This window comes from Macaca thibetana, chromosome 1, assembly GCF_024542745.1.
Source record: "Macaca thibetana thibetana isolate TM-01 chromosome 1, ASM2454274v1, whole genome shotgun sequence".
Lineage (NCBI taxonomy): Eukaryota > Metazoa > Chordata > Mammalia > Primates > Cercopithecidae > Macaca > Macaca thibetana.
Window position 1 is genome coordinate 122,238,098 of NC_065578.1, and position 16,117 is coordinate 122,254,214.

Sequence of the window (16,117 nt, forward strand, 5' to 3'; positions counted from 1 at the left end):
CCATCTCTATTAAAAATAAAAACAAAAATAAAATATTAGCCGGGCATGGGTGGCGGGCGCCTGTAGTCCCAGCTACTCAGGAGGCTGAGGCAGAATGGCGTGAACCCGGGAGGCGGAGCTTGCAGTGAGTCAAGATCCGCCACTGCACTCCAGCCTGGGCGACAGAGTGAGACTCCGTCTCAAAAAAATAAAAAATAAATAAAATAAAATATAGATTAAAGGGAGGGAAAATAAGAAAGTAAGATATAAAACACATTACCACTAACATGCACTTCGAGAAGCAGAAATTCAGTAGGACTGAGAATATCAAAACCTGTTCTGCCATTCATTAGGCTGCAGTAACAGAGATAAAGCTGGCCTAGAAATAACAGAAAACATTCTTCTCCCAAGGGCATGCTACAGCTATAAAGGCTCATAAGTCCCCTCTCTCCTTTCTTATTCACTGAGAAACTTGTGCTCAAAATCACAGACCATCAGAACTTTGGCTGCTTGAAATCATATCAAGCAACAATGAAGCATCCCCCTTCTCCAGTGAAGGACCTAAGCCACCTTGACACAAAAAAACACAGTAATTTTCAACCCAGGTGCAAAACTTCAAGTAAGGGATTTCTGAACACAGCATTCCACCTCTACCTCAACTTCGTAGTTTCCAAGGAAACAAGACCCTGGATCCACTTCAAAGTCCCATCCTATGCCTACCCTTTCACACAGCCCTGCTTTGCTTTGAGCCTATGAAAACTACACTCCACTCTTCTCCCAAAATCAATGATAAGTCCAACTTTCCTCTTGTTTGGTGAGCACCCTCCTCCCATCACCCTGCCACCAGTTTCTCTGTTGTGTGTTCTCCCTCATTGTAACAAGTCAACAAACTTGGCTTAGGTGGACTAAGTAGTGGTCTTGGGCTAATTGGGATAGGTTGAGTTTTTACTTAGAATTAATATTCATTTCAGCATTCCTACATTGTCAGAGGTTGTTTTGTTTTGTTTTTGGGTCTCTGTCGCCCAGGCTGGAGTGCAGTGGTGTGATCATAACTCACTGCAGCCTGCAGCCTCGATCTCCCAGGCTCCAGCAATCCTCCCACCTCAGCCTCCCAAGTAGCTCAGACTACAAGTGCATGCACCACCACGTCCAGCTAATTTTTATATTTTTTGTAGAAACAGGGTTTTGCCATGTCGTCAGGCTGGTCTCCAGCTCCCAACAAACTTGCCCGCCTCGGGCTCCCAAACTGCTGGAATTACAAGCATGGGCTACTACACCCCGGCTGTTGGTTATTTCTAATCTTTTAAATTACTATAGGCTGGGCGCGGTGGCTCACGCCTATAATCCCAGCACTTTGGGAGGCCCAGGCGGGTGGATAACCTGAGATCAGAGTTCAAGACCAGCCTGATCAACATGGAGAAACCTCGTCTCTACTAAAAATACAAAATTAGCCGGACGTGGTGGCGCATGCCTGTTATCCCAGCTACTCGGGAGGCTGAGACAGGAGAATCGCTTGAACCCAGGAGGCGGAGGTTGTGGTGAGCCGATATCATGCCATTGCATTCCAGCCTGGGCAACAGAGCAAGACTTCATCTCAAAAAAAACAAAAAAAAATTACTATAAATGCTGCATCAACATCTTACTTCTTTGATATTAGTAGCGTTGAATAGTGACTAAAGGCAGACTCTGGAGTTGAAACCTGGTTTGGCACCGACTGTGTGACGATGAGAAAGTTTCTTAACCTCTCTGTGATTCCTCCATGTCCCAATCTGTAAATGGACATACTTATACTACCTACTTGATAGGGTTTTGTAAGGGTAAAATGAGTTAATACATGTAAAGTATTTAAAACATTGTTGGCACCAAAAAAAAGTATGTAAGTGTTAGAAAAAATATGCATATATAGGCCGGGCGTGGTGGCTCACGCCTGTAATCCTAGCACTTTGTGAGGCGAGGCGGGTGGATTGCCTGAGCTCAGGAGTTCGAGACCAGCCAGGGAACACAGTGAAACCTTGTCTCTACTAAAATCCAAAAAATTAGTCAGGCATGGCAGTGTGCACCTGTAATCCCAGATAGGAGACTGAGACAGCAGAATCGCTTGAGCCCAGGAGGCTTAGGTTGCAGTGAGCCAAGATAGTGCCATTGCACTCCAGCCTGCATGACAGAGCAAGACTCAAAAAAAAAGAAAAGAAAAGAAAAGAAGGAGAAAATATATGTGGTGTTATAATGTATATTGGTTTTTGTCCAGAGAGGGTGCCGCCCTATACACTGGGGGAAGGAATGCTGACATCATGAAGCTTCCATAAAAACCCAAGAGGAGGCCAGGCATGGTGGCTCACGCCTACAATCCCAGCACTTTGGGAGGCCCAGGTGGGCAAATCACAAGATCAGGATTTCGAGACCAGCCTGGCCAATATGGTGAAACTCCATCTCAACTAAAATACAAAAATTAGTTGGCCGTTGTGACTGGAGCCTGTAATCCCAGTTATTCGGGAGGCTGAGACAGGAGAATTATTTGAACCCGGGAGGTGGAGGTTGCATTGAGCCGAGATCGTGCCATTTCACTCCAGCCTGGGCAACAAGAGCAAAACTCCGTCTTAAAAAAAAAAAAAAGTACTATGTAAGAATAATTTTTACATGCATAGAAATATACTTTTTCACAATAACACATAAAAGCAAAAAGAACAATTGTCTCAGACTGAGTAAGGAATGCACATAAAATGGGATAATACTAAATAAGGAAGAGTTATCTCCAAATAAGTTTGCATTAAAAACAAAATTTTAAGGAGGAAATGTCAGGGGACACAGTGCAGCCATGATTCTAAGTAACGTGATATGAGCTGTGTATAAAGTGGGTTAATTTGGGATGGAGGGTGCAAAAGGTATCAGAAGGGAGCCATACCCAAAGCAGGAGGCCAAGTCTTGGGGACGAAGATGAGAGGACCAAGATGAGAACAAGGGAACTACACACAGGAATGGACAGGAGGGGAACTGTTGACTTTATTGTACATAGAAGATTGCCTGAACCTGGAGAGGGGGAAAAGCAGAAAGGGAGTTGTTGGGGCAAAATGTAATCCAAGATGACTCTGCACCTTCCTGCCTGAATGACTAGGAGAATGATGCCACCTTCACAGGAATAGACAGCCTGCGAAGAGGAGCTGCTGAAGAGAGTTCACTTTAGGCCACACTGGATCATAACCGTCAACTGGCAATGGCAAGTGGCCACGTACTTCAGGCAGCTGGGAGTGTGTATCTGGAGGCACATCTAGAGACCCAGCTGGCTTCTCTCATCTGCCCAGATGAGCTGGAGAAAGCCCTGGGAGTCCCTGGGAAGAGCTTATGAAGAGGTGGCCCCAGCCAGACACAGTGGCTCACACCTATAATCCCAGCACATTGGGAGGGCCAAGCGGGAAGGTCACTTAAGTCCAGGAGTTTGAGACCATGGAGAAACCCCATCTCTACCAAAGATACAAAAATTAGCTGGGCATGGTGGTGCACACCTGTAGTCCCAGCTACTTGGGAAGCTAAAGCACAAGGATGGCTTGAACCCAGGAGGCAGAGGTTGCCATGAGCCGAGATCATGCCACTGCAATCAAGCCTGGGTGACGGAGTGAGACCCTGTCTCCAAAAAAAAAAAGAGATGTTCCCAAAGATGGGCCTCTAAAGAACATCTACTCCACTTAGGGATCTGATGGGGATAGGAGGTGAGAGAATAATTTTTTACTAAAATCAGGGAAAACATCATATGAGGAAATTGGACCAGATGATTTCTGGGTTCCTTCCAGCACTAATATTCTACGGTTCTATTAAACAGACATGAAAAATACGTTGCTAGATCCTCAGATTATTTGCGATTTGCAAATTTTAGACAAATATTTTAGTAAAATTCAGTAGCATCATGGTGTATCAGGGAATGCCAAGTTATTTAAACTGCATAAATATCCATTTCTTTCTTTGTAAAATGGGGGTAATATTTACCTTTTGGGGGTTGTTTTGATACAACATGATGTACTAGAAGGAAAATTCCAAGTTCTTTGACATGTCTGAACCTCAGTATCCTCCACTATAAAAACCATAACATTTACCTTTCAGGATTTGTTCTGAGGATTTGAAATGGTATGTCTATAGTATTTTGCATGCTGTGGGCTTTCAGTAACTGGGAATTTTTACTTTTTACTCTTTTATTTTAAAATTAATTTAAATCACAGAAAAGTATCTGACTTCAGACACACAGTTCCTTTATATTCCTGTAGTAGGCAAAATTCTGTGATGGCTCCTGTGATTCCTGGCCCCTGGTACCTGTTGTTTAAATCCCCTTCCTTTAAGTATGGGTAGAACCTGTACTTGCTGTTAATCGAGAAAACTTTGCAGATGTAGTTAAGATCCTTCATCAGTTGACTTTGAGTTAGTAGAAAGGGAATCCCTGACTTAGGTAAGCCTCTTTTTTTTTTTTTTTTTTTTTGAGACAGAGTCTTACTCTGTCGCCCAGGCTGGAGTGCAGTGGTGTGATCCAGGGTCACTGTAACCTATACCTCCTGGGTTCAAATGATCCTCCTGCCTCAACCTCCTGAGTAGCTGGGATTACAGGCACCTGCCACCATGCCCGGGTAATTTTTGTATTTTTAGTAGAGCTGGGGCTTCACCATGTTGGCCAGGCTGGTCTTGAACCTCAGGTGATTTACCCGCCATGAACTCCCAAAGTGCTGGGATTACAGGCATGAGTCACTGCACTCGGCCTAGTGAGCTTTTTAAAAGAGAGTCAAGGCCTTCCCTGAATTAGATAAAATGGAAGCAACAGAGATACTCTTCTGCTGGCCATTAGAAGCAAATATCCATGCTGTGACCTGCCTATGGAGAAAGGCAGCCTCTGAGGACCTCAGTTCTACACCTGCAAGAAACTGAATTCTGCCAACAACCTGGATGAGTTTGGAAGACCCCAGCCTTCATTGGAAAATGCAGCCCAGTTCACACTTCGATTTTACCCCTGTAAGATTCTAATCAGAGACTCCCACTATGCCATGCCCAGACCTACAGAAACTATGAGAGGCTAAATGAGTATTGTCCTAAGTCACTTAATTTGGGGTAATTTTTTACATATAAATAGAAAACTAAAACAATTTTTTGCCTCCTTCATTCAGAACATGGTTTTTGTTTATCTTCTCTCTCCCTGCTGTCTCTATGCTTGTCTAAGACCTCATTACTGGTTGCAGCAGCCTCCCCACTGGTTTCCGGTTTCCTGTATTCTCTTTCTTCTATGCATCCTGCACATTTCTTCAGAATAAAGGTACAAAGGTCATAGTAACCCTCCCAAAGTATTATTCTTGACTTGCTCAAGAACCTATACCAACTCTCCCAGGCCGGTTCCATCAACTCTGATTTTTAGCTACTTTCCCAGCTCTCGATGACCCAGTCCTCCTTAAAGAGGCTGACTGGCTCTCCTGGTCTGTCTGATGACCAGACCTGTGACCGAAAAACTCATTAGCGAAGTTAACTAGTCAGGAAAATCACTCCAGAGACTGCCTCCTGCAAAGCAAGTGTTCATTAATCTTGAGGGATTTTTAAAAAATAGGTTAGGAATAGTGGAGACTCAATCCCAAACCTATATGCCACCTCATCCACCCCTAGGGACTTCTGGAGTTTTTGTTGTTGTTGCTGTTGCTGCTATTGTTATTAAGTTGATTGCTGTTTGCATTGATGAAGATTTTTTTAGACTATTTTTCAGAATTAACTACAATGTATTGAGAGTCTACTCAGTGCCAGGCAGTAGAACAGGTATTTTTAAATACATTATTTTCACCAAAAAAAATTCTTATAGGCTTTTTTTTTTTTAAGGCCAATAATCCCACTGTTCACATAACCTCTGCTGACATTGTTTTTAAGTGAACATTGATCATAAATTTAAACAGTACTGAAAGATGTAAAGGAAAAAGCAAAATCTTCCCTCTGGCCCAAGGAAATTCTTCTCCTTAAGAGTAGCCACTATTGGCCAGGCGCATTGGTTCATGCCTATAATCCCAGTATTTTGGGAGGCCGAGGTGGGTGGATCACGGGGTCAGGAGTTCAAGATCAGCCTGGCCAACATGGTGAAACCCCGTCTCTACTAAAAACTACAAAAATTAGCCAGGCATGGTGGCACGCGCCTGTAGTTCCGGCTACTTGGGAGGCTGAGACTGAAGAATCGCTTGAACCCGGGAGGTGGAGATTGCAGTGAGCCATGATCATGTCACTGCACTCCAGCCTGGGTGACAGGGCGAGACTGTCTCAAAAAAAAAAAAAAAAGAAAAGAAAAGAAAAGAGTAGCCACTATCGGCCAGGCACGGTGGTTCACACCTATAACTGCAGCACTTTGGGAGGCCAAGACGGGTAAATCACCTGAGGTCAGGAATTTGAGACCAGCCTGGTCAACATGGTGAAACCTCATCTCTACTAAAAATACAAAAAATTGGCCAGGCGTGGAGGCACACATCTGTAATCCCAGTTACATGGGAAGCTGAGGCAGGAGAATCACTTGAACCTGAGAGGTGGAGGTTGCAGTGAGCTGAGATCGTGCCATGGCACTCCAGCGTGGGCAACAAGAGTAAGACTCCATCTCAAAAAAAAAAAAAAAAAAAAAAAAAAAAGAGTAGCCACTATTATTAGTTTTGTTATGTGAAATCCCAGAAAAGTGTTTTACGTAATATCAGTGCATACATATCAATACACACATGTCCTTTTTTATTTCCACCAAAAAGGATCCTAACACTTTATTGCCACATGCTAGTAGATACGTAAGTAGTTTCCAGATATTTACTATTAAAAATAATAATTTTTCCCAGGGATTTGAAAAGAAGTGAGAAGATCACTTGAGGCCAGGAGTTTACATCTCTACAAAAAACTTAAAAATTAACTCAACGTGGTGATGCCTACCTGTAGTTCTAGCTACTGGGAAGGCTGAGGTGGGAGGATCACTTGAGCCAAGGAGTTTGAGGTTCCAGTGAGCTATGATCTAGCCACTGTACTCCAGCCTAGGTGACAGACCAAGACCTTATCTCTAAAAAATAATAATATTCCTCTTTACTGAAGTATTCCAGCTAATATGTGAAAGAAGAGTGACAGAATATCATTATTTTGCAATTGATAATGAATTAATTGATCTAATAAGCATTGAGAATCAATCACTGCTGTTACACAAAAAAAGAAGCAGCTAGACATTACATGTCTCCTGATAGAAAAGAAATAGTACCACCTATGAAGTAGTCATGTCATGGGGTGAAACAGTAAACCTAAATCTAATCAAGCCTCTAAGTACCAATTTACAGAAAATAGAGGACAGAGGATCATGATAACCTACATCCTGGAGACAACTCTCTAAAGAGCACATATTGGGTTCCACTGATCCACCCATCGTTCCATGGAAGCACAGTTGTAAAGAAAGGCAAACTATAATGAGAAGGCCACCTGCAGCACACAGAGGCAGGTGACCATGGCAGTTGTTGTCAACCTGGTTGGCCTGACAAAGCCATTTCCACTTTAAGGGAAGCCCTGTTGCAGGGAACAAACACACACTTTTGAGGGTCAGGGTACCATCTGCTCCAGAGAGTGCTTCATTGGCATAAACCATGTGGCCTCTGAAACTTTAACTCTTCCGGTTTTAGTGCACACAGCTCCTTTCTGTTCCCATAGTCAGGTCAGCCTAGGAGCTCATTGGGTTCTTTAAAGTCAGTTTACACATTCTAGCCTAGTCCTGCAAGATCTGGCTCTGTCTAACCGTGTAACCTCTTGATGCTGCTCTGTCCTCCTTGCCCTGTAACCACCACCTGTACTAGACTTCCTGCAGTTCTTCCTATCTACCTGAGCATGATCTTTTCCACTCTCTCCAGGCCTTTGCCCATGCCATCCACTGCCTGGTAAACCCTTCCTATCCTTGTCAAGTGTCATCCTAAAGGTCCTTTCCTCAGGGAGTCCTTCCCTACACCCACCAACATGAAGTCAGGACTCCCTCCATTATACTCTCTGTATCTATACCTCTACAGTTGTAATACTTGTCACACTTTCTCATAGTCATGGGATTAATATATCTTCTCTTCTAGTCACTGGAGGTCCAGGAAGGCAGAAGCCACTCCTGTTCAATTTTCTGTCCTCACTACCTAGCAGATTACCTGCCATCTTCACAGATACTCAATAAATTCTTGAATGAAAGAACAAATGATATCACACCTAACAATGCTTAGGAGTCAGAGAGAAGAAAATGGTCCTAGAATGCTGTTCTTACAGAATTTAATAATGTTCATAGATAATATTTATAAAATTAGTAGATACAGATTTTCAATCACACGTATTAAATGAATTATTAAACCTAGTCCCCTAGGTTACAGAGACAGTCTCTCACTTAAGGGTCAATTTCTGAAACCCAAACAGAGCTGCCCTTCAGGCCTACTACAGAATTATTGATAAGCAATATTACGAGCTATGACAGTGTCCTTCTGGTCCTTTTTTTTTAGATTGTGTTTTCCTCTGTCACCCAGGCTGCAGTGCAGTGGCAGCAGCCTCCACCTCCCAGGTTCAAGGGATTCTCCTGCCTCAGCCTCCTGAGTAGCTGGGACTATAGGCGCCCACCACCATGCCAACTTTTGTATTTTTAGTAGAGGTGGGGTTTCACCATGTTAGCCAGGCTGGTCTTGAACTCCTGACCTCAAATGATCCACCCACCTGGGATTACAGGTGTGAGCCACTGCGTGCGGCCAACAGAACCTATCTTAACAAGTGGCTGTAGGCTGGGCACGGTGGCTCACACTTGTAATCCCAGAACTCTGGGAGGCCGAGGCGGGCAGATCACGAGGTCAGATCGAGACCATCCTGCTAAGTAAGTGTAAGGTAAACTCTTAGCTTACTGCTAAGTAAGTTTAAGGTAAACAGTTAAGTGCTCAGTAATTAACAATTATTGTTATTAACCCCAACAAAAGCAAATGTTTAAAGATGTCTGAGCAGGAGAAATGATCAAAGAGGTTCTTGAAGATTAATCTCACCAATTACTTCTCCTCCAGAGTTAAAATATCAAATCTATCACCTCCTCCCCCTTCCTCACTCTGTAACATCCTTCCCAGTGAACATCATCCCCAGGAGGAGCCCAAAACCAGCAACTAAGGTTCTCTCATGTTAGTGAAAGGATTCCAGCTGGTGAGCCCCACCACTGTGGGGACAAACTCAATTGAGTTGAGCTATGGCTTCTGGGATGGAGGCTCACAGCCACCTAATCCCACCCTCAATGTACTCAGCCACCACGACCCAGGATTTACATCCAGCGTGCACTCAGAAGAGAATAAAACCAGTGATATTTCTTTTCAATTCTAAAGCATAGATATTTCCCCCTAAAACACAGGGAAGGGTCCAGGTTTTCAGAATGACCCTGTTTCTCAAGTCCCTTAACTGCTAACCTAGGAGCTTATCCTCTGGAGAGTTTCTGAAGAAAGGCTTCTCTTTGCCTCAGTTTCCTTATCTGTAAAATGGGTGATAATAATGGTACTACTTCCTGAGGTCCTGGTGAGAATTAGATGAGTCAATATGTATAAAGGGCCTAGAACACTACCTGGCACACAGTAAGTGCTCCGTAGGTGTTAGCTTAACTTCATTATGAACTTTAGTTCTTCCATCTTATTTGTACTGCTTTCTATTTGTGATCATATATTTTTCAATTACTAAGCATTAACAGTGGCCTTGTAAGAGACTATTTCAGCCCTAGTGCACCTTTGGGGCAGCAGTTTGGCTGGTGGCTTATAAATAGTCATCCCCCAGATCAGAGGCACCCATGCTTTTCTATAGACCCTGTGTAAGTTGTATCTGTTAATTTCCTTCATTGAGAAATATATACTGTAGATAAAAGAATCCAGCAAAGCCTTTAATTGGTAACTTTATTAATAACAATAGCATCTACACACATTTGAAAACACACATGTAGGAGACAGTTAAGATTTATTCAGTCTGTGATAATGTCTAGAGCTCATTTGGATTCATCAGACCCCTGCTATCAACTCCAAAAACCCTTAGCCAAAAACAGAGTTGAATCACTCATCAAACCATCAGTGTCTTCCTCGGCAGAATCAAGGGTTGGACAGAAAGAGTAAATATTCTGTACCTCCACAAAATAAAACTAAAATGCAATTGTCCTGCATCTGAGAATACAAGGGTGGACAGTATGAGCTGCATGACTGTGAACCAATGAGGCTTCCCTTGGCCTCATTTGTAAAAAGGAGATTAACCCTGTAGTCCTGCCTATCTTGCATGGCCTCCTGGAAAGCAAATGAGGTGATGACTGTCAATTAAAAGCTCCTCTCCTTTAAGAGGGGAACACCAAGAGGGGAGAGTAAGAAAAGAAGGAAAAGGCTCTTTCCAGTGACCAATACGCTGAATTTGATGAAAATCCAAAAGAGGTTATGCTAAACTGGGAAGCGTAAGGGTGGATCTACCATTGCCACCTCCTCTTTGATGCAAAAAAAATCTTAACACGGCCCCCTCCCAGCTGTTGCACTGAGGTGACTAAGGACACATTTGAGGAAGTAGCTCCAAAAACATTTCCATTTTCACCGTGCCTTCACATACATCTAACGGAAATGAACAGCACCCATCATCCATCCACGAAAGCGATTAAGAAAACGATGGGATGGAAAAACTAACCCAACAATATTACATCAATACGTAGTATTTAGTAAGTGTCCATAATGTGCCAGGCTGAAGATGCACGGGAAAACCACACCAGCCGGTCAAGGGCTTGAGAATACCATAAACAAGAAAACAGACGAACCAATTTCAGACAGCTGCTAGAAGGAAGATAAAATGAGACAGGCAAGTATGAGCGGCGCGAATTCCTTAGTGGATGACGTAGATCTCTGACAGGTGACTTTTGAGCCCGTATCTACACGGTAAGTGCCTCGCAGTGACCTGGGGCCGCAGCCTTACCCTTTAAAGAGAGACCATTAAATGCAAAAATTATCAACAAAACGAGAAATAGGAATTTCAAAGTCTCAAAGTGAACGACGGAAACTGAAATCTACAAATTAGAAAGAGGCGCAGAATTTTGAATATTCATGTCGCCCAATCAGGAAAAGGCTGGGACCCGGCTGCGCGGGCTTCGTCCAAAATACACAGAACGGCTGGTATCCACAGGAGACCCCATCGCACAGCAGAACTGGTGACCGGACACAAAAGGTGCTGCCAAGCGTCAGTCATACACAGCTGTCACGCAGTGTTTGCGGAACCTGGGCTGAATCGTGCCCTGGAGTTCTCTTAAATAACAGCCGAACTCAGCCACTTCGTTTTAGAATGAAACAGACCCAAGAAGCCACCAGGGCGCCAGTGTGGGGCGGGAGTGGGGGCGGGTAAAGAGGCGGATTCCCAACATCCTAATTGAGAACCGACTCCTGGGAATGCTAAGCAGCACAATGAGTGAAGACACGCTCTAGATTCAAAAGCAAATCCAATCATGCACCGGGGACCTCAAGTTCCAAATGGTTAAAAACCTACGTGTGGCATTTCCCATGACCTTTACGCTAAAATTACTTTATGAGAACAAACTAAGGGAGTAAGTGAACAAGCTCTTTTCTAGTGATTAGGTGGGTGGCTCTGAAAAGAGCCTTTGGAGTCAAGCAGCCGGCGACTCGAGCGAGCGAGCGCCAGGTCCCGGCAGGGACTCACTTGGAGCTGGTGTACTTGGTGACTGCCTTGGTGCCCTCGGACACGGCGTGCTTGGCCAGCTCGCCGGGCAGCAGCAGGCGCACGGCCGTCTGGATCTCGCGGGACGTGATGGTGGAGCGCTTGTTGTAGTGCGCCAGGCGGGACGCCTCTCCCGCGATGCGCTCGAAAATGTCGTTGACGAAGGAGTTCATGATGCCCATGGCCTTGGACGAGATGCCGGTGTCGGGGTGGACCTGCTTCAGCACCTTGTACACGTAGATGGAGTAGCTCTCCTTGCGGCTGCGCTTGCGCTTCTTGCCGTCTTTCTTCTGGGCTTTGGTGACGGCTTTCTTGGAGCCCTTTTTAGGAGCCGGAGCGGATTTTGCCGGTTCAGGCATGGTAAGACACAGTACAAACGCGGCTTAGCCAAGAAAAGAAGTAAGAGAATGGGCGGGCCTGATTCTTTTATAACCACCTTATGCAAATTAGGGCTCCGAAAGTCATTCATTTCCATTGGTCCGTGTGCGGACCTTGCGTTTTCAGCAATGCGTACGCAACAACACCGACTCTTGACTTGATTGGCCGGTTCTGAAGCCATATTAGGACCAATGAAAAACTCGTTCTAGACCCCACCCCTAGGAAAGCTTATAAAGGCTTTCCTCTTGGTTCTCTTTCAAGCTTATTTTGTAGCGAGGTTCTGAGCATTGTCTGTGTTTAACCTTGGTTTCAGTCATGTCTGGTCGTGGCAAACAAGGAGGCAAGGCTCGCGCCAAGGCCAAGTCGCGCTCGTCCCGCGCCGGCCTCCAGTTCCCGGTAGGGCGAGTGCACCGCTTGCTGCGCAAAGGCAACTACGCGGAGCGGGTGGGGGCTGGCGCGCCAGTCTACATGGCGGCGGTCCTCGAGTACCTGACCGCCGAGATCCTGGAGCTGGCGGGCAACGCGGCTCGGGACAACAAGAAGACGCGCATCATCCCTCGTCACCTCCAGCTGGCCATCCGCAACGACGAGGAACTGAACAAGCTGCTGGGCAAAGTCACCATCGCCCAGGGCGGCGTTTTGCCTAACATCCAGGCCGTTCTGTTACCAAAGAAAACTGAAAGCCACAAAGCCAAAAGCAAATAAATGCAGACAAACAAACCAAAGACCAAAGGCTCTTTTTAGAGCCACCCAAGTTTTCAAAAAAAGAGCTAATGCGCTATTTCGTGATCAGCCCTTCATTTGACACTTTGGTGGCTCTTAAAAGAGCCTTTGGGGTGAATGAGTATGGTGTCAAGCCTCTTAATTACTTGTTCTTGCCAGGCTTATGACTCTCCGTTTTCTTGGGCAACAGGACAGCCTGGATATTGGGTAAGACGCCGCCCTGGGCAATGGTGACACCCCCGAGTAACTTGTTGAGCTCTTCGTCATTCCTCACGGCTAGTTGCAGATGGCGAGGGATGATGCGCGTCTTCTTGTTGTCCCGAGCCGCGTTGCCTGCTAGCTCCAGAATTTCCGCGGTCAGGTACTCGAGGACCGCCGCCAGGTACACCGGGGCGCCTGCCCCCACCCGTTCCGCGTAGTTGCCCTTGCGCAGCAAGCGGTGCACTCGCCCCACCGGGAACTGGAGGCCAGCGCGGGACGAGCGCGACTTGGCCTTAGCGCGGGCCTTGCCTCCCTGCTTTCCGCGTCCTGACATTACGGCTAAAATTGCAGTTACAGCTTCTTTTACAAGGAGAAGAATGTGGAAAGAATAACCAATTTGATGTAATTTATAAGAGCTACCGGGAGGGGTGAAGGGAAGTCGTTTGATTGGCTAAAAGCGGAGCCGTATCCAACAGCCAATAGAAAAACAGAAAGCCGCCTCTTGGTTTGCATCCTGCCCTGAAAGGAAATGACGGATTTCGTAAGTATCTACCAATCGCTGAGAGCCACATTAAAGCCCCTTATTTGCATGGCAGGATCTTTAAAGAAAGTAGGCTTTCAAACAAAATGTCTTGTACTATGGGGTTTTGCTTTGCTTTGTTTAGTTTACAGCCGGTAAATCCCAACATGGACCCTAAGAAACTGCAGAAGACATCCGTAGACTGAGAGTTACTCTCACGCAAGAGTAGGGGATTCTGAAGCCAATGATCCCCTTGAGCTCTAAACTACTAAGTCCCGCCCTTTCTGTCTCGTCACAGCCAAATTCCCTTTAAAAATACAAGTACTACTAAGGCTGCCTCCTTTCTCGCCCCTCAACTTAAGTCGCCCGCAGCGACTCCGCCCCACCCCCACCCGCCTGCACTCCTTGGAATTCAGTTTGACCGAGGCTAGATCTGTCATCCTCTTGACCTCCAGGAGGCGGCCTTGAAGCTTACTCCCTTGGCTTTCAAAATGTCGCCCTGCGTTTTTCTTCTTAGCTCGCCGACTTTTCTTATCCTGCTTCCCCATGCCATCTCTAAATCTGCGAGTCCAGCTGGATTCTGCTTCTCTATCTCCAATTCTTCACTTATCCCGAAGAGTCTTACCCATTTATATGCTTTCAACTAACATCCAAATTTGTTTCAGAAGCTCAGACCCTTGTGCCTAACTGCTTACTGAATACTTCAACCTACTACTTGTCCCAACGAGCACCTCAAACTCAAACTCAACCTCAGCCTATTCGAACGCGAACTCCTGCAAACAACCTCCCCTCTTTGCCCTCTTCCTGAAATGCGCCAGCATACTTACAGATAACTAAGCCGAAATCTACTCTACTCTTCCCTTCGTCTCAGCATGTCCAGTCAGTTGCTTCCTTAATATCCCTTCAATCTTTTTCTCCACGCTCCCTTGTCCACCTCATCATCATCCCTTAGATTTCAGCAACAGCCGGGAAAGGGTAACTTTGCTGTCAGGCATTAATTGCTGGTGTGACTCCAGCGGCCTTAGAAATCTTTCCTGAAAGCTCTTCTTTTTTTCTTTTATCCCATATAACAGATGAACCTGAAAGCTCTTGTGTTTCTTCCTCCTCAACGTCCCATCTCTGGGAGTTCTACATCTCCTACACCATTCTCACCCTTTCCTTAGTATCCCTTAAGGTCAGGTAGAATAATAGAGAGAAAAAATAGACTTGTGGTTTTTTTGGTTTTTTGAGGCGGAGTTTCGCTCTGTCGCCCAGGCTGGAGCACTTCTCAGCTCACTGCAACCTCCACCACCACCTCCTCTACCCCGCCCCCACCCACCCGGGTTCAAGCGATCCTCCCACCTCAGCCTCCCAGGTAGCTGGGATGACAGACGCCCACCACCATGCCCGGCTAATTTTTGTATTTTTAGTAGAGATGGGGTTTCATCTCTACTAATGTTGACCAGGCTAATCTCGAACTCCTGATCTCAAATCTCGAATGTTGGCCAGGCTGGTCTCAAACTCCGACCTCATGATCTGCCCACCTCAACCTCCCAAAGTTCTGGGATTACAGGCGTGAGCCACTGCACCCGGCCAGAAAATACTTAAATCTTATTCTTTGACACCTTTTCTGATGTTTTCTCCTTTATTCTCACCAGTTTATTCAACTGGCATTTATTGGATGTGTGCTGTTGGGCAATGGGTGTATAGATAATTGAAAGTAGTACAAACAAGTCTGTGATGAAATGCCTCCAGAAAATGGAGGAAATCTGGTGAACTCTGAGAGTTAAATTAGTTAAAATCAGCTACGTCTAGAGATTACTCCTGGTAAGAATGCTGGTATAGATTTGGGGAACACCAAAGTTCAGACAGAGGTGACCAGGGTGTAACCTAAGATCCTTCTAATCCAATTGATTATATCATTTGAGAAGATGAATGTTAACAGAAAGGTGCAGTCTACATAGAGTCCAAACAGGTGGCAATTGTAGTAGAAATATGTTATGTTTTCACCAACAATAAAATATATCTGGCAGAGGCAAAGTTTGGCCTACTAGAAAAGGGTCCTTGGTTATGAAAGCATCAGCCTTTTCTCACAGCCTGGGTGAAATATTTCTGAAGACTATCCAAGTTCCTTCATTCAGATTCTGTGCTCAATTAACAACTTTCTGATTGTTCTATTCCAAGATAAACACATAAGACTGAAGTAGGGGGAGCCAGTTATAGAAAGATGTTCATCATAGAATTCAATGAATTTGCATTTTGGACTATTCATAAATTTCGTGTGTACTTTGTTAGCATGGGTCCCTCCCCAAGAAGCCAGTCAGTCCTGGAAGTTCTAATAGTGTCAACTTTTCAGACCTAAAGGGCAGAGAAAAAACCCAGATGATAGGGGACCCTACCATAATCCTGGCACCCCATAAGGCCCTGCTTGAGGGGCATGCTGACCTTCCTTTCTTTCTCTGACCTCCTCTTTTTTTTTTTTTTTTTTTTCCAGACAGAGTCTCACTCTGTCACCCAGGCTGGAGTGCAGTGGCAGAATCTCAGCTCACTGCAACCTCTGCTTCTTGGGTTTAAGTGATTCTCATGCCTCAGCCGACAAACAGCTGAGATTACAGGCATGCGCCAGCACATCCAGCTAATTTTGTATTTTCA

At 45.2% G+C, this 16,117-nt stretch overlaps 3 protein-coding genes across 3 annotated transcripts; 1 reads left to right on the forward strand and 2 right to left on the reverse strand.

The window, feature by feature from the left end:
- Positions 1–9,853: 9,853 nt before the first annotated feature.
- On the reverse strand, positions 9,854–12,023 carry LOC126932680 (histone H2B type 2-E). The gene has a single exon (XM_050751782.1). It carries the CDS (start codon positions 12,021–12,023, stop codon positions 11,643–11,645), a length of 381 nt encoding a protein of 126 aa, XP_050607739.1. The 3' UTR covers positions 9,854–11,642.
- Positions 12,024–12,357: 334 nt separating this feature from the next.
- On the forward strand, positions 12,358–12,758 carry LOC126932672 (histone H2A type 2-C). The gene has a single exon (XM_050751769.1). The coding sequence runs from the start codon at positions 12,358–12,360 to the stop codon at positions 12,745–12,747; it is 390 nt and encodes a 129-aa protein (XP_050607726.1). The 3' UTR covers positions 12,748–12,758.
- A 57-nt stretch (positions 12,759–12,815) lies between these two features.
- Positions 12,816–13,590, reverse strand: LOC126932666 (histone H2A type 2-B). The gene has a single exon (XM_050751762.1). The coding sequence runs from the start codon at positions 13,298–13,300 to the stop codon at positions 12,908–12,910; it is 393 nt and encodes a 130-aa protein (XP_050607719.1). The 5' UTR covers positions 13,301–13,590; the 3' UTR covers positions 12,816–12,907.
- Positions 13,591–16,117: the final 2,527 nt, after the last annotated feature.